Genomic DNA, 18,917 nt, shown 5'->3' on the forward strand with positions numbered 1-18,917 from the left:
AGGGTTGGAAAAACGAGATGTCCTGACAAGATTATGATGGTTGGAATGTGTTTAGAATGGGCAGAAATGATGAGCAGTGTAGCAAAAGCTACTCTAGGAAGGCTTTTTCAAAATCGCATTATTTTCAATTGAAATTTATCCCTATATTAGGGTTAGAAGAGTGCAGCATGGCAGGGTTGGGGTTACATAAGGTATCCTGGCATTATTTTGATGGTTGGAATGTGTTTAGAATGGGCAGAAATGATGAGCTGTTCAGAGAAAGCTACTCATGGAAGGCTTTTTCAAAATCGCTCCCTTTTCACTGGAATTTTCACCCTCTATTAGGGTTAGGAGCATGCACCAGGGTACTGTTAGGGTAGGAGAAATGAGGTGTACAGGCATGATTTAGATGGTTGGAGTGTGCTTAAAATGGGCAGAAATGATGAGCTGCACAGAAAAAGCTACTCAAGGAAGGCTTTTTAAAAATGGCCCACTTTTCCATGGAACTTTCGCCCTCTATTAGGGTTAGGGGTGTGCACCAGGCTAGGGTTAAGGTTACAAAAATGAGGTGTCCTGGCATGATTTTTAGGGTTGGAATGTGTTTAGAAGGGGCAGAAATGTTGAGCTGTGCAGAAAAAAAAATTACACAAGGAAGGCTTTTTCAAAGTCGCCCCCTTTTCACTGGAACTTTCGCCCTCTATTAGGGTTAGGGGTGTGCACCAGGGTAGGGTTGGGGTTATAATCACGAGGTGTACAGGCATGATTTTCATGGTTGGAATGTGTTTAGAATGGGCAGAAATGTTGATCTCTGCAGAAACAGCTACTCAAGGAAGGCTTTTTCAAAACCGCCCCCTTTTCAATGGAACATTAGCGCTATATTAGGGTTAGGGGAGCGCTCCAGGGTAGGGTTAGGCCAGTGGTGGTGAACCCATGGCACGTGTGCCACAGCAGGCATACAGAGCCCTCTCTGTCAGCACATGAGCCAAGTCATCCCAGCATCGCCCTAGCAGCCGAGCATCTGATAATAGTGCACATAGGGGCCATCCACACGCTCGGAAAGGAGTTGCTGCGCCAGGCGATGTCACAAGCCATGACTCATTAGCCACAACTCGTCTGAGCCTTCACATGGCTGGTTGGTGCGCTGCCAGGGTGTGTATATATATATTTGCTTGGACTGGCTGTGAGATGTTTTTTTTTAATAAACTAATACCTCAGTTTTCAGGTTTTATTGCTGTGTTGGCACTTTGCCAAAAATAAGTCGGTTTTGGGTTGCAATTTGGGCACTTGGTCTCTAAAAGTTTTGCCATCACTGCTCTAAGTATTAACTATAGCACATCCTGCTGGTGACTCTTGGTATAAAATAATGAATGCACAGCAGCTGTAGGATATTAAATGCATTCCAGAAGACTACCTTTACACATCTGATGAGGTTTCAGGATGTATCCACAGTTCCCATTCATCCTGAACTTTGCCTGATTTAACTGCATCACACGTCCATCAGACTGGTAGTTTAATGCCACTGTGAAATTAACAGATTTCTGTATTATTCATAAAGTTAATATTTTATGTCTAAACATGTAGAAGAAGACAGGCATGTTGTTTTCAAATCATATCTCCCAGTGTGAGTAGTAATACATCTTGGGGGAACATTTGCCCACCAACCATGGTAAACGTTTTATATACTTGTAAAAGGGAGGAGGAGGAAGAAGGACAACTAATGTCACCTCCCTCCCTCCCTCCCTCCCTCCCTCCATTCATCCATCCATCCATCCATCCATCCATCCCCAGCTGCATAAGAATCCTATGAAGGGCGAGTCCTGGCATTCTATATGAAGCTGAAGATAATGGGCATGGCTCCACAGATGGCCTGCATTCGTCAGAAGAGCTAGATGGAACAGGTGACAGGCCACCAAATTCTCCTTCACCCTAGCAATTCACCTATGGTCACCTTCTCTGTAGAAGATTAGAAACACAGGAGTGTCTAGCCCAGAAGCTCCCAGGGCTAATCCTACTGACTGCAGACCATTTTGATTTTCACAGTTCCAGGAGACAGCCAGCTAGTCAACTGCTCCTGCAAAGCCCCACGACATACTCCTGGCCCACTGGAACTTGCAGTTTACTCTTCCCTCCCAGCCTGTCCACTATCACAGGTCATCATCACAGGTCCACATGCTTTTCCCAACCTATGGAATTCACTCCTCAAAGAGGTCCGCCTGGCACCGTCGTTACTGGTTTTTCGGCGCCAGGTAAAGACCTTTTTATTTAAACATCATTTTAATTGTTAAAACATATGATCTGGCCAGGGCAACTTCTTCTTCCTTCTCTTTTCTCCTCCTATATTATTTATTTACTTATTTTATAATGATAATTTTAATTTTATATTATTATGTTTGCAACTCAGTGTATTTTTTGTATTTTTGTATTTAATGGTAATTTATTATGTTCTATTGTATTTCAATGTATTTTATTGTGTTGTAAGCCGCCCCGAGGCTTCGGCAAGGGGCGGCATAGAAATGTAGTAATAATAATAATAATAATAATAATAATAATAATAATAATAATAAGTTAACATCCAGTGCAGCAGCAATGCAAGTAGTACCTGTAAGAATGCTCGAGCAATGCCACACGGAAACAGGCAGTGAAAATAGCTAAACAGGAACCCCACAGGTTCACAAGTTAAGGTAAGGGTAGGTACCTTGCTGCCCTCCAGTTATACTGGCTTGCAGCTCCATCAACTGTCAGCACGGGCTACTGTAGTTGTAGCCAGTAGAACTGGAGGGCCCCAAGTTACCAAACTCTGGATTGGGCAAAAGGTAGAATATGTTGATATGCAACTTGTATATGCACTACAGCACCCACCCAGCTGGCAGCCAACATTCCAGTATGGCAGAGGATTGAAGTTGCTGGAGTCAATCCGGTATGCAGATGGATAGATCCGAGTGAGCTGTTTCTGGTTGTAAAGCATAAACTGCTCGGCCTTCTGTTGCACCACCTGGTGTGCTCTTGTCTCGCTGAAGGATAACACATTCCCCACAGATCCTGAATGTTTAGCAGAAAATAATGTATAGGAAATGTACATACAGCATATACAATGTACTTAGATTTTATGCAGAACAATAGTTTAAAATGAAAAGTTATTGACAGACACATGCAAATTGTTTCCTTGAAAGAGAGAGAAAACACTAAATACATTATATCAATAAAGGCTTTTCCTCAGCTAAAAATGGAATAATAAAGTGATGTTAAAATGAGCAGTACACAAAATTTTCACCTGAGAATAAGTTTTGGAATGAAATCCAATTCTGAGTAGCCAAAAGACCCACCCCCAAACTTTACCATCCACTCTAACCTGCATTTTTTCACAGCTATTCATTGCTCTAATCTGCTGCTTCAGCACCACTTAACCTGAAAAACTTTCTGCATGATCTGATCTCAGCCACACATAGCCAATCAGATGTGACTTTGGTTAAACATCCAGAGAGATTCAACTATTGAGTGGTACAAAAATGAAATCAATCAATCAATCAATCAAGTGTTTGTGCAGTGCTATCATCAAGGGTAAATGAATCCTATTTTTGCCTGAATAGAAGGAGGAGGAAGTGCTACAGGCCAGTGTCAAGGCAACACGGCAACCTCCCAGTTTTGATACTCAGTACTGCTATAATGCAATAAATTAATACAGCAAACACTGGCTGCACCCCAAAAAGATGGGCTTTGAAACGCATAAATTTTAATATGCATATTCATATTCCCATTTTAAAGCCACAGCTAGAACTGCATGTCAAACAAAACTTATGTTCAGTATAATCACTGTTTCTCAGACACTACAGTGCACCCCACAAAAACTGAAATGGAATATGTCTGCAGCTATTCAAATGAGGAGCAAATGTGAGAAACTCAGGCACTCTTATTTGCATAGCATTATATTCAGAAGAGTTCCCTGGGTGTCAATACATATTAAGGGGATCGTAGGGAATACAGAAGGGATGTGAAAATGCTACTGAAGGCACATTCAGCAAGATAGATGGTCTCTATCACAACACTCCATGAAGCCTATAGTTTAATAAGGTTTATCATTTCTATCCCGGATTGTCCATTTGTACACTAAGAGAAGCTGTGGATTCTTTGACCAGCTGAAATAATTCTACAACTTAAGTACATTTACATATGTCAATTTAGGTAAGGGGGGAAGTGCTTCTCCTTGTATTACTAGACTGAATCGCAAGCCTGCAAGTACCTTTGACGCTTCTCCCCCGACTGACTTGCCACGAGGCACTCTAATATATAAACAGGGACTCTAATGAAAGCTTCTCCCCAAGGAGTAACTGTGGATGGTGATCCACATAACCAAGAGCTGGCACACTGAGATTTCATTGTTATCTTCTTGGACTTCAGAAGAAATGTATCATAGGAAGTGAATTCTGGATAGTAGTCCCTGGGTAATGAACACTGGAAACATCTCCTGTCCAAGCCAAAACTGCTTGAATGGAGGCATGAATGAGTCGTGTGCAACAGCATTGCTCAAATTCCAAAATATTCACATTCATGCCAGCACTGCTCGAAACATTCCCAGGTGTGTATGCACATTGTTTTTACAAGAATGGATCTGTATTCTATACCAGGAAAGGATAGGCTAAAGTATTTACCCACAACCTTACCATCATCAAGAATGTCTTGAGCTGCCACTGAATTTGTGTACACCACTAAATCCGAAAGTTCGCGGCACAGCTTCATTGTTTTTCTCCTCCGGCCCAACCTGTTAATTATTATTGAGAAGAGAAAATGTTCCTAAATGTAAACTGTGGACTTCTCTCTCATGCTATGCCTGCTCTAACTAAACCCAGAAAAAATGCATTGACAACATATGAATCTTTTCTGAAACTACAGACATCACTTGACTGGGTGGGTTCAAAGGACAAAAAAATGGGGAAAAGAAACAGGTTTGCTAGGAGATGCAACAGTTTCAAAGAGTCCTACTCATTTATTTTTAATCCTGTTTTCCCCTTCTTTCTTTCATATATACATGCCATCTATTCACATCTAATAAAAACAGCAGCATCTAGACAAAAATCAACGGCAAAGTAAGGTGTGCAAGAAACTTCTGAAAAGCAACATTTCTATCTGCAACATTCATATGTTTTTACTTATGAATTTAGACAGTGTTACTTGTTTGGCTTGTTTTCATCTAAAATGTGCCCTGTCACCATCCTGCTGTGATTCATTCTAAATAAATAATTGCTGCTTACATTCCAGAAAATAATAAAATGTTCCTTACAAGACAGTTCAGAGAACAGTGAAATGGTTGGGAGAAGTGATTACTAACCTGTATAACTGTCCAGATTCCTTTGCAGGACCATTTTGCTGAGAATCTTCATCATCAGAGGCACTATGAGATTTGGACCTTGCTTTAGCTGCCTTCTGTTTGAGAAGCCAAAATCTGATTTAGTGGCATTGTGGACTCTATGAAGCTGTTTTATTGAATTATCTATCCTTCTGTGGTCCCCTTTGGCTAGCAGTGACTTCTTTAGGTTTCAGGAAGTGTTTTCCTCTGCACTCCCTCAGAGACATCTTAACTGGATATGACAGGTTATGTGTTCTGCCACCAAGCTATTGTTTGGTTCACAATATCCTAACCCCTAGTACTAATGTTATATCCAGTTTTCTATCAAAGGGTTTAATCCAGCCAAAGTGAACTGCTGGCAAAAGGAGAGAATTTGGTATATGCTCAACACTCCCACTGAATCTGCCGGTGCATAAAACAATTTTAAGATTTGCTGGGAGCATGCCCAAAGTTAAGAGATGTGAATAAAACATCAGACAATAGTCTTTGAAAAGCAGCCTATTTACAGAAAATCAGATTTCTATAAAATACTCAACTGCCTTCATGTATATTTTATATCCATATATATGCTAAGGTTTCAATTTTTGCAAAGTTGGAGCATGCTAGCTCACCTGAAAAACTAACGATGCACTTCCTTTGGGCCCTAGAATTTTGTAGTATGTTTTTATTTAAATAAAAAATTTCAACCTAAAAAAAAAAATTCAGCCTAGAATTTTGTATGCTCATATTTATTCTTGTTCAATAGGATGGGTTTGCCAGTTTCCTGGGACTTGACTGTGCTTCCTTACTGTCATTAGCAAAAGTAAAATCCCTGATGTGAATGCCATTTTCTGCATGTTACTTTAAGTTCCACTACTCTTGCAGAGGCCCAGTGTATCATCTGCTAGCAACCTCCTTCTCAGAGTGCGGATCCTGACGCAGCTAAGACAGCACCATTCACACGAGAGAGAGACACGTGAGAGAAGTAAGACTATAAGAACATAAAGAGAGCTGTGTTGGCTCAGACGAATGGTGCCTCTCATCCAGCATTTTGTTCCTATAGTAGCCAACCAGCCGCCCACAGGATCCCACAGGCAGGTATAGGTACAACAGCGCCCTCCTGTCCACATTTCCCAGCAACTGGTGCACACCAGGAATTAGCAGGCTTCCAGGAAACCCCGAGACTTGTAAAAAGCTTCCTGTAAAAAAACCCAGGCTTTGGAAGAGAAGATCAAAACAATTCAAGGAGGACTGCGCATGCTTAGTGGGCCAGAAGGCTGCTTAACCATGGAGGAAACTGCCGCCCAGGTTGGAACATCCTGAAAAAGGGTACGATTGAATAAGGAGCACCCTGAACAACAGCTCTGTTGCAGGTACCACTTGTGAGGTACCCATGCTCTTGATAGCAACTGCACCAAATGGTTCAAAGGACTCACTAGGAAGGGCTGGGTATATTCTGCAGTGTAACAACAGTAAAGATCCTGTGCCAAGGAAAGCTTGACTCCGAAGCCTATACAGATGGCTTGAGACCCTTGACGCTGCAGCACTCTGGGAACTAAGTGGGTGTGGACAAAGGTGTTGGAAAGTGCCAGGAACCTCAGGTAAGCCACGAACAAAGAGGAATAGAATATGAAGCCAAATAAAATATACAAAGCAAGCAAGGAGGTGCATATTTTGTCTAATTTAATTATAAGGTGTTATTTAGTATGCGGAAACCTAGTATCACAGTCACTAGAAATCCTGTATAGCCCCATCACCCTCAAATTTTATCAGGGGTTGCCTGAATGCTTTTATGCTTGTTGTTGCACTACTGTGTTAAAACAAAAGAGATAGAGAAGCAGTAAGGGAACACACACAACAACCAAGACATCTCTTTCTCTCCCCCCACCATCCCTTTTTGCAGCTTAGACAAGATGCGCTCCCCAGAGAGGTCCGCCTGGCGCCGTCGTTATTTATTTTTCAGCGCCAGGCGAAGACCTTTTTATTTAAGCAGCATTTTAAATGTTAATACTATTGAATTTTATCTGGCCAGGGCGGCTTATTTTATTCTAATGTATTTTATTTTAATGTATTCTAATGTTATTTATATGGACCTAATTTATTGTTGTAAGCCGCCCCGAGGCTTCGGTGAATGGGGCGGCATAAAAATGTTTTAATAAATAAATAAAATAAATGCCATCATCATCTTTCATTATCAGTTATTATTGTCAAGAATTCACTCAAATACATGGGATGGTCAAGGAACACTTATTACTCAGGTGCAAGAAGACCACAGTTGGCTCTGTGAAAATCCAGCAAAATGCCACATTTGAACCATGCCTGCATTTGTTAAGGCATATGCTGAAAACCTTCACATATATATGAACACATTTATGTTCTTTTGTCATTTTGTGATTTTCATTTAAATCCACAGCAGACTTTTAAAAAGCCTAAACATCAAGTACTGTAATATGTACACATGTAATTTCTAGTAAATCATCACTAAACATCTCTATTGCCACAAGCTAACAAAACCAAAGTATTAAAGGCTTCTCTTTTTATTAAAGCCTCTTCAAATGCTTTCTGCAAGGGTCATTAAGGATAACATTTATTATATTTTTTCATAGAGATATGAAGAAAATGGAGCAAGTCTAATTAGGCTAATTCAGTGAAATTATTACATTACTGAAATGCTTTACTCTCTTCAAAGTAGTCAGTAATTTTATGTTCCTCAGAGGCTGATTTTTAAAATAAGCAACCTATTATATGGCAGTTCTTCTCTTATCAATGTGTGGAGAATTAACAAACATGAGAATTACCAAAAATAGAATTCATCCAGGGATTGAATGGACAAAATAACTCATTGATTTTGTCTGCAGTTGAAGTTTAGTTTTGTAGTTTGTTTGTTTGCAAGCTTTTATGGTGAAGTATGTAAGTAAATATTTTCCATTCGACTTCCGTAGTTTAACATATCCTAGCACTCATGTTTGCACAGTTAAGTGTATTACTGTGACTGGGAAACCACTTTTGAATAACTGCTTACTCGACACGGTTTAAGTCAGCTTCAACTGTGTTTGCACTGTGGTACTACTGAGAGGTAAGAATATCCCAGCTGCGTATATTCAAAGGAAACTAGGTGGGTTCACACACAACATTTTGTCTAATGTCTGAGTCAAAGGTCTTCTTTGACCCTGTACAGTTTGACATTGTATGTTTATTAACCTGCTTCCAACATGCTTTCTCTGAGGTGGCGCCCCATCTATCAAATGCGCTCCCCAGAGAGGTCCGCCTGGCGCCGTCGTTATTTGTTTTTCGGCACCAGGATAAGACCTTTTTATTTAAACAATATTTTAATAATGTTTAATATTAACTATAGGTTTTAATTTGCAGCCAGAATGAATTGGGATTTTAATCTGTATAATCTGTATTTTTTGTATTATATTTGTTTATTTATGTAAGCCATCCCGAGGTGTTAAGCGATGGGACGGCATACAAAAACTCTAAATAAATAAATAAATGTACCCCAGTCTTGATTAGGGAAGCTCAGACGGGCTTAGACTTCTGTATGGCGGGGTGCCAAACTACAAGACAATCCAAACCTCCTAAGTTCCCCAGAAGGTCCCACCCTCTTTGCCAAACTTTTATGCAGGTTCCCTCCATCCTAAAGGTTAAAATGCCCCTCCTAAAGCTTAGTTAACATCAGTAAGCACTTTAAGCAAAAATATGTTGAAAAGGGTTGATGAGTTTTTGATTCCACCCCTTTTGCCATCAACCCCATCCTCCACTAGAATGTGGGATCCAAGACCTTCTTCTCCATCCAGCTGAGGCTTAGGCTACATTAATGGGGGCATAGCATCCAGACCATGAGAAGTATCATCATGCTTTTCTCTGTGCTTATCAATCTGTGTCTTTAATACTGAGTTCTTGGTGCCCCATTTAAGGAAAACACGGACAAACTGGAGAGCATGCCATCCATATACCAATCAGATCTATGAGTACTTATCTACAATAATGGTACATATTTAATTCATCTGAACAATGGGGATGAGAAAGGTCTTTATGTATTTGGCCAGTCCACAGACTGCTTAGTATTGTAGTATATTGGGGGGACCAGTTATCCCAATGAGAAAAAAAGAGTTACTCACAGAATCCCTAACTCACAGAAAAATGAGGGGCAACTAACTGATTATTGAATTAATCTTCAGGTAACATTGATATGCATAGTTTTCACACCATGGACCGAAAGGTGAAACAAGCATTCTTTGAAGTTGAAGGTTTCCAAAAACTTTCCATCTGTGCTTGGGTTGATTATATACTAAAATATGCAAATATACATAGTCAAACATTTACCTTATGTTTACCAAAGTTGCTCATTAGTTTACTGTGAGATTTCTTGCTGGTATCTTTCAGATCCGAGTTCTGCAGAAACAAAATGAGACGTGAATCTACCTCAGGGATAGCGTTGAGTAAATGCACGCATTGTGCTTGCTCTCACATGGACCTGCCCATCTGCTGAAATAATTATCGGAGGACCTTTTCCTGCCTCCAGATGTCAGACAGGCAGCTCCCAGGGAAGGAACCTTCTGCAGTGGTAATCCCAAGTCTGGAAATTCCCCCACCCCCACCCTGCACAGCACTGATTGCCCAAAGCCCAGTTTGATGCATTTTACATGCCAAATGAAGGCCTTTTATTTATCTAGGGCCACGTAAGGAATCTGACAGGGGGATGAAAATCTGAAGGATTTCTATAATTTGCCCCCTGGATTTTGATTTGCTAGCCTTGCACTAAGAGCAGGTCACTGAAGTGCATGCCAGGCGGCTTGTGAAATTCTACTTCTAAAATGGCCCACAATTATTTGGCACTATTGGGGTACATGGACCAACCACCTGACTCTGTGTAAGGCTGTTTCCTAATCCTTTGGGGTCTATCCTTTTTGCACAGAGACAACTAATCCCAACAGTTACAAAAGATTCAGAGCTGGAAGTTATGAAGCTCAGTTAAATTATTACTCATCCCTATAGGAAAGTTATTGTTTTAAGGTATTATTCTGGTAGGTATTGGATTATATTAAGTTCCCAACTACCTGTTTATTGTACATGCTTAAGATTTTGGAGGACAGGGCAAGGAAAAAAGCATTTCATGAGGGTGCTTGGGTTTGTCCCATCTACAAAAATCACATCTTACTTCTTAATTGAGCATATATCATACTACAATATTCAGCAGTATTTAGCTATGTGTGTGATCCCATTAATCAAATTATTTGCATATCATACTTCTGAACTACCTACAGGAAAATTCCTCAGTAAGCAGGTGGGAGAACTGAGGAGCATGCTCTCCAAAATGGAAAACATTTCAACTGTCACAGTTCTGAAATTCCTAGATAAATGGGGAATCAGGGTGGGGGGGGGGGGGAGAGATGTGACATTTGCTGGGTGACCTGAGATTCCCTGTAAGAATAATCCCAGGGGTCATCAGTTTGATGATATGTGGCAGGATCCAGTGTAGCTGTCAGAAAATCACATTCTTTCATCTCTCTGAAGAGCTGAAAAAGGCACTGAAATACATTCCCTCAGCTATTCACAGAGCAAGTCCTTCCAGTTACATAAAATGTGGCCTGTGGCAGAAATGTTTTTTCCATTAGCTTTTTGTGAAGAACAAGAAACAATTCCCCACCCCCTCTTCTTTTCTGGACTTATTCAAGCTTGACAAACTCTAGTCAGTATTTCCAGATATTTATCTCTAATTCCAGGGGCAGGTTTTATGCTAGGAAATCTCTCTCTCTCGATGGGTGTTCTCCAGGGGAAAAATGCAGACCATCTGTGAGGGACACCTGGGACTCTGTCCTGCGCTGCCCCCAAAATTGGAATGCATTTCCCTAAGAGCTATCCTTGGCCTTTAGCAAGTCTCACCTTTTGATTCTCATCTTCCAAAATGTGCAGTTTTAATTCCTATTCTAATAAAGACATCAACACCTTGTTCAATTTTTTATTATTGATTAAGGGTTTACCATTTTACTGCACGGGCTTGACAGCTTTTAACAGATAAGGCAATACTGAAATGTCATGAATAGACTGACTGGAGGAAGAGAGCAAGGGATGCAATTGCACAGTGAAAGCCAGCCTTGACGCATCACAAGAAGAACGGGAAAAGCACTTGTGACTCATGCAACTTGTGTCACATACAATTGATTTGGAATGTCTAACATGGTTCTATGCGTCCAAAGTCAAGACAGGTGTCTGGAAAAGGACTAGCCTCTCTTGGGCACAAGCACCTGTGAAAGAAGGCTCTACTCACAAGAAAGCAAAAATGTCCTGTGGGATTGTATGGGCGACTGACTGCGTATGAACAAATCTTGCTTACAGAGGAGACATTCCAACCTCATTTAGCACACAGCTGATTCCTCAAGTGAAAACCTGCATTTTTTCTTGGGATATATCAGGAGCTCAAGTACATGTTATTTCAATGTTGATTAGACTTTGACCCCCACACAGTGAAGAAACTTGCCATTCCTTGGAAGCACTCATTGAGATGCTGCTGTGTTCAAAGGTTAAGTGAGTGCTGCAAAGGTGAAGTGAGTGCCTTTTTGGTGGTGGTGGCTTCCCAATGGCAGAGTATCTTCGGCAAAAGGCTAAGATTGTTACCTTGCCAGCACCAAGTGAAAGGTTTCATTTGTTAAAGCATTTGATTACTGATACATTTCCAAGCATTTTCCTTCCTTTTCTTTGCTCATCTCTATTGGAAGGAACTTTCTTTTGTTTTACACAGGATTAAGATCCTGTGCCTAATTGTTTTGAATAGCATGCCCTGATGGCTCGATTGTGTATAAAAGTGGACTACATGTATTTTAAATTTGAAAAAAGGAAGAAGAAAGGAATACAAGACCCCAGGAGTCTTACTAGGTTGACATCTCACCCTGATCAGGAACTGTTGAATGAACATATTTTTCTGTAAATATAAAGGAGCCAGAGAGGAGGGAGGGAGGGAGGGAGGAGTATATTAGCAAGAGAGGAAGAAAGGAACAATAGCAAGAGATGAGAAAAGAACCAGCATGAGAAATAGAGAAATCAGAGTGGGTAACACACACACAAACACATGGTTGGATCCTTTACTGGTCCTCCTTACAGTTGGTCTATTAAAAATAGCGGCTTCTAGGTAACTAATATATGTTTTTGTTAATTTCAATGGTTCTCCCTAAGTAGGACTAACACTGGCCAGGGTAACCTATGGTGCACTTTCATGAACAGGCACAAACATGGATAGGGGTGCACTCCTAACATTCTTGTGACAAGCCCCCTTACAGCAGTCAAAAATGTGTCCATGGTCCAAAGAGCTTGAATCCCTAGAAGAAAGCAACATGAAGCATTTTAGGAACATGAAGATGGGCTCTGCTGAGTCAGACCAAAAGCCCGTCCATTCCAGCATCCTGTCTTCCCAGTGAAGATGCTTTCAGGAAGCCTACAAGGAGGACATGAGATCATTCACTCTCTCTTGATCCTGTTTTAACGTCATCAAAGTTGGCATCAATCACAATACCTTGCAGGAACTGCAGCACAACACATCATGTTGGGAAACCTGCCTCAGAAGAGGAGCTCAAGAATGAATTGAAATGGTTCAACTCTTGCTGACCCAGGCGGTCTTCGTGGATAGATTTGAGGAGGGCTGCAGTGGGAACTTCCTTTCAAAGAAGCTTTTCTTAAAAGGACTTTTGCACATTGCATCCCAATGCATTTCTTCTATAAAATGAAATAATGCTATTTCTTCTCCATGGCAAGCTTTCAACTAACATTAATTCCACCTCAACAATGCTAGAGACAGAAATACCCAGTGGGATGAGGTGGGGTGGGGATTCATACCTGCTTGAAGTTTACATTTAAGCCCTCGTGTGTTGCTTTTAAAAGCGCCCTCACAGTGAAGCAGTCAGGGTCTTCTTTGTCCCTGATCTGAGACTCTTTCAACAAGGATTCAAGTTTCTTCCTTATAAAAGATTCCATCTGGTGCTCCGTTGTGCCATTACTCTGAAAGAAATCAGTAAACCCCAATGCAAATTCCTGAGTGACTTTTTTTAAGCACATAAACCTGGATAGACATTTCCACCCAAGCACCCTATTCTCCGTACATGTTCAGTTGAAGTAGAAGTGGGTTAGTGTAAGAAACTACCTCCTGAGGTTACATTTTTATACTATGTTTTCCCCTTTAGAACTCCTGAAGGAGCAAACCAAGCCAGTAATATTTTCCCTGAAAGACTCTTCCTTTCCCTGACATTTCTATGATAACTACCTCAGGTAAAGCACTGGGTCAAGGTCTACCTTCTCATATGATACAGCCAAAACCATGAAGGGCTCAACAGATTGGGGTGAGAATTCTGTACACTTAACGTCTGAGCAACAGCCTAGTTCATACCACTGTTTGGAAAAAATGGGAACTTGGATTAGCTGTGCATGTGCTGGAGAACTAACCATGGAAAAGCTGCCACAGAGTGGCTTCACTCCACAGGACATAGAAGGAAGCACACGAGAGGTCCTGCAGGGCTTTTCCTTAGCTGCCTCTGATGAACAAAGTGCCATTTCTGGTTGGGAACCACGGGGATGAATTAAAATGTCACAAGGGTCGCACAAGGCATGCATGCATCCAGCCTGCTAGTGTTTTGTGCACGTCAGCCTTCCCCATCCAAGTGCCTTCCAGATGTACTGGACTGCAATTCCCTGGGGCATGCTGGGAGTTATAGTCCAACAGTTCTAGAAAACACCAGATAGTGGAAGAATGCACAGTGCAAAAGGATGTATGTTAGCCTGCAATATTCAGTAGCGTTCTGTTTGGAATGACTAGTTAGCATCCCGCCAGAGGGTCCCTTTTGACATTCTAGTGCTACTTTCACTGTGCAGAATGAAAGTGGGATGGGATGGGAAGAGAAGGAGCTGCAAACTATGAATACTCATGTCCCTGCTGGATTCAACCTACCACTGTGGGCTTTACCAAGGAAAGTAAAATGTTTTCATGTAGTGGGAGGACCGTCACATCTTGGGTCCCTGCATGCTTGCATTTGATCTGCCTTGCGATTTGTGCACCCAGAGCCAAACCATGTCTCTTCTTGAAGCAACTCCTCAGTCCACAAGGGCTGAGACTGTTGTATACTATCCCGACCTTCATCACTGGGGAGGAGGAGTATTCCTCACACACTTGCTTCAGCAGATGGGTCACTGCATAATTTATGCATAAAAGTCAGACAAGACTAAGAGAAGTTTCTGACATTTTGCAGTACCTTGTGATAAGAATCTTTTTTTAAAAAGACAGAAAGTAATATGAGCATCTGCTTTCTCAACCCCAAATCTGATGGGATCCTGTAATATCTAAGCAACCAAGCAATTCCCAAGCCTTTCTGGAAAATGTTAATATCCCAGCAGATGATGCAAATGACTAAGGAGGAAAACAACGAGAACATTTTGCAAATGTATCTCTAAAGGCAAGAACTCAACTGTAGGTAAGGTGGGCATCTAAAAACCAAATTCACATGCACACCTACACTCAATGAAGTTGCCTCTGCTCTTGCCAATTCCTAGGTCGATTAACTTTGCACCAGACTACATATATATCGACTGATATGGAAGTATTTTGAGTCAGCCAAGTATGACTTCCTCTGGGCTAGAGCAGAACATCTGTTCATAATGGATCAGCTGTGTTGCTTTGCCACTGAGCACAACAAATTATCAACACAAAGGAACAGTGGAAACAACAAAATCTGAAAAGACAAAAATAGAGGAGTGGGGAAGACTGTGTCAACCTGCAGACAGCGGAAGTAAAAGATAAAGAACATGGTGGAAAAGAATCAAGCAAATCCATTATTATTATTATTATTATTATTATTATTAATAATATTATTATTATAACAGCCTGTTGTTATCATTGGTTTGTATGCATAGTCGTCATCCTGTTCACAGAGGGAAGTGAGATCCAGCAGAGGTTTCTAGTGGAAAGAGAAGGGAGGTGATTCTTCCATTTCCTCATTGCCCCTCCTGCAGTCTCCTGTGCTACCTGGAGGGTCCCCAGAATTCCAGGAAGTACGGGAAGATGCAGCAGGATGGAACAATCAGTTTGAGGACCACTGTTCCCCAATGTCTCCATCAGAACTCCAGAGCCAATGCTGTTGTTTGTATGGTATTTCTATGAATACCTTAGGGAATGACCTTGCATCATTCTTTCTGTCTTTCTAGGACCATGTATAACGTATATGGTTTATCATCTGTTTCCACTGTTTGAATCTTTGTAAACCACCCAGAGAGCTTGTTTTATTGGGAGGGATGAAATATAATAAATGCAATGAAATGCATTTATAAACATCCAAATCAGTAAGTAAATGTCTTATATGCATAAGAATACTACACCAGTTATCTTATCCCTGAAAACCATATGCCATCATAGGATAAAGTAGTTAAAGGGTCATTATCTTATGGTTTTAAACTGAGCTATGAACCCTAATATGTTAGCATGTACTATCATCTCAATTTAAGCTGTGCGAGAAAGGCAGGTTTATGCCACGGTTGGAAAAGAAGATACTGGGAAATAATTATGCACACTTACATAAGACAGCTTTAACTTGCAGTCATCTTCGATTTCATCTGCACTGTCTTCGTCAGATACTTCCCCTTCTTCAGCATCTGCACCAAGGCTATAAGGAAGCTTTTTACCCTGGAAATGGCCATAGAAATATTGTTGTAATGATTTCAGTTTGAAATTAGAAACTGCAAAGAATATTCCCTTCCAATAAATAAATTGTAGGCAGCCAAAGTGATACTATGATTCTATCAGATAAAATAGCATTCTGATTGTAAAAAATACTTTTAACTGATGAATCAAGTCATAGGCATTTGTTTCCTATTTTCATTCCAACATTTTTAAATAACTGAAGTTTACAGTCTTCTATTATTTTGCTCCCTGGGAGCAAAAATCCAATAAAGATAAATTAAATATCTACTTGCTGCTCTTGATGGTACCCAAAAATACAGCTGTCTCAGTGGCCATCTCACCCTATGTAATGTTAAGGCTGGCCCTGCAGGTGACTGATAATTCAGCCTTAAATTCATGATTTTTGATCTTTCTCAGACATGCTGCTTTCTAACCAGTTGTTCTTCATCTTAGAGCAAGCTGCACAGTCTGAGATGTGTGGTGCAACTCTTTCCAGGACTTGAACAATAATTACCACATTGCACAATTGACTTCACTGCCTATTAAAACTTCCCCTATAGAATCAAAGATGGAGTGAAAGGCCTAGAATTGCAGCCTTCCATCTGAAGTTTTCCATGGGAAAACAGGTTTTCACACTCAGGAGCAAGTATGTGGAGCATACTTTCTCATACAAAAATACATTTCCTTTTACTTTCCTCTGACTTCGGACAATCCTAGAAAGCTGCAACAGTTCTAAACATGTAAATCATTTCATTTTGTTAGTTTATTCTTTCTTTTACAAAATTATTTATGGTTCTTAAATGTTATTATTACCCATTTGGTACCCTAATTTATTGAAACATGTTGCCAAATAATCTTCGAAAATGTTTACAGCCCCTCCCAGTTTTAAAATTCCTGTCCCATTATTATGCAAGCTACCTACTGTTACATTCAAATAAACTCATACAAAAAGCTGCATCTTGCAGTATGTGCTGCAGAATGCCTCTGGATGTATCTTTCCAATCTGATGGAAGTCCAGGAAATTATTATGTTTCCAGTATGAAGCTCCCTTGTAAAACCTAACTTCCTAATAGTTTTGAATTTGGGGTTGGGCTGCACAGTTAATGTGGCATATGCATTACCTGAACACGACGGTTTTCTTCAAAGCACAAAATTAGCAGATTTGCCTGTGTTCTTGATTTTGATAGATGTACTTTAAGGATTGATGACATTTTTGTAAATGAGTATCCTAAATCTTTTAGACACTAATGGGTTGGAACAGGCCTGCAAACTCAACTGTGGAGGAAGACGCAGGTTCCAACTAGAGTTGTGTGAGATCACTTTATATAATAACGTATGTGCTTTGGGAGTATTTTAGTACCAGATTTTTATTAGCTCATAATGATGACAAATAGAATGGTCCCATAGTTGCATTTTGCATGTCTTCATTGCCTATATTCTCTCATTTCCTTTGACCAAGGCTGAAAGAGCTTAACTTCACTACATCTGGCTTTACTACAGACATAATGCTTAGCCATAGTTTGTTTTCATTAATCATTCTTAAGCATTACATCAGAATACCTAGACCATTGCTAAGAACAGGCCGCAAATGAGAATGTAAAACAAATGAAATGCTTTGGTTTAATTGTGGTTTCACCAACTATGCAGACACATGGTACAACCAAACGCCTATTTCCTCAGAAACAGAGACACAGCTTGGTGGTACGGAACATATTTTGTGCACACAGGAGGTCCCTGCTTCAGGCCCTGCCATCTTCAGATTAAGGCTAGGAAATAATCCGGACTGAAATCCTGCTGTTGCCAATCAGCTTAGTTAATGACGAACTGAGAAGGGTTGCTACAAATTATCGCATCCTCCTGAGTCCAGCAGCATTCAGAAAGTGAGTTTTGCTTCCCAGCCTCGATGCAATTTCTCTACCTCTTCCTTACCTCTGGAAGAAGAAGATCTGTCCATCTTTATGTATACAAAGTCTACACAGGCTAGCTTAACTATTGTTGGGATTGAAACCTTGGTTGGAGTAGCAGAATAACCTGGTTTTTAATAGCACTACAACCTATTAGTAGTAACTAGTTGTGGGGGGTCGTCATGCTGTCCCACCCCAACAAGCTATCTGTTGGGTGACTTGTTTTTCACAAAAAGCCACCCAGAGAACGAATGGCTTGTTCTATTGGTTGTTTGACCAATGATGAATTGGTTGTGTCAGCTGAACCTGTCAGCTGTGTGTTGTTAGGAATGGCTACGGAGCTACTTGGCAAGAGCAGCAAAACTCCTGCTGCTGGTTTGGAGACCTTGCCAATGACTGCTCTTCCACTGATGGCACTTTGGATGAGCCATCACTCATTCTACTTCTCTCTTTCAATTTAAAATAAAATCAGAACAGCAAAAATGCCGTAAAGTTATATTGTTATTTTATTCAGCAAAAGAAGGCACACCAAGAAGGGGTGAGGCCATTAGCACCTCCTCAGAAACGCATTCCTTTCAATTTTAATTGTTAAACTGACAGTAATTCAGTGCCCTCCATTTTTTCAACACTTCCCAGAGTCTGTAGCTACTCCAGATAGGCAAAATAGTAATTCCCTTTCAGAGCAGTTACTGCAGGTTCATACTGAGAACTGTCAGACCAACAATTAAAATTGAAAGGATTACATTACCAGGGGAGCAATATTGCTGTCATTCCTATCTGAAATACCTACTTTCTCTGCTTTTTCCGCATTTAGCAGTGCTTCAGCCCCTAGGCAAATGAAAGCTACAAGATGGTTCTCCCACAAAGAACACTGAGATATGTACAGCTAGAAAACAGAGGGGGAAAGCTGGGGAGAACAACCCAAATTGAGCCTGATCATCTGTCAGGCAGACCATGGGTTGTTCAATGAACAACCCAGCTACCATAGCTTATTTGCAAGTATGATGTGAGAACCCACTCATTATGGTTAAGCATCACATTTCTGCCAGCCCTT

At 40.7% G+C, this 18,917-nt stretch overlaps 1 protein-coding gene across 1 annotated transcript in view; it reads right to left on the reverse strand.

Annotated features, from left to right (window-relative positions):
• PLCH1 (phospholipase C eta 1) overlaps positions 1–18,917 on the reverse strand; it is a 129,369-nt gene that overhangs the window by 21,198 nt on the left and 89,254 nt on the right. Inside the window, exons 10-16 of the mRNA XM_044432751.1 lie at positions 15,855–15,962; positions 13,133–13,294; positions 9,629–9,697; positions 5,303–5,397; positions 4,638–4,735; positions 2,839–3,018; positions 1,391–1,498 (exon numbers count right to left, since the gene is read on the reverse strand). Of these exons, the coding sequence (XP_044288686.1) occupies positions 1,391–1,498; positions 2,839–3,018; positions 4,638–4,735; positions 5,303–5,397; positions 9,629–9,697; positions 13,133–13,294; positions 15,855–15,962 (820 nt within the window). The remainder of the gene's footprint in view (positions 1–1,390; positions 1,499–2,838; positions 3,019–4,637; positions 4,736–5,302; positions 5,398–9,628; positions 9,698–13,132; positions 13,295–15,854; positions 15,963–18,917) is intronic.

Source organism: Varanus komodoensis, unplaced genomic scaffold, assembly GCF_004798865.1.
Source record: "Varanus komodoensis strain SLA01 unplaced genomic scaffold, ASM479886v1 scaffold25, whole genome shotgun sequence".
In the NCBI taxonomy this organism is placed as follows: domain Eukaryota; kingdom Metazoa; phylum Chordata; class Lepidosauria; order Squamata; family Varanidae; genus Varanus; species Varanus komodoensis.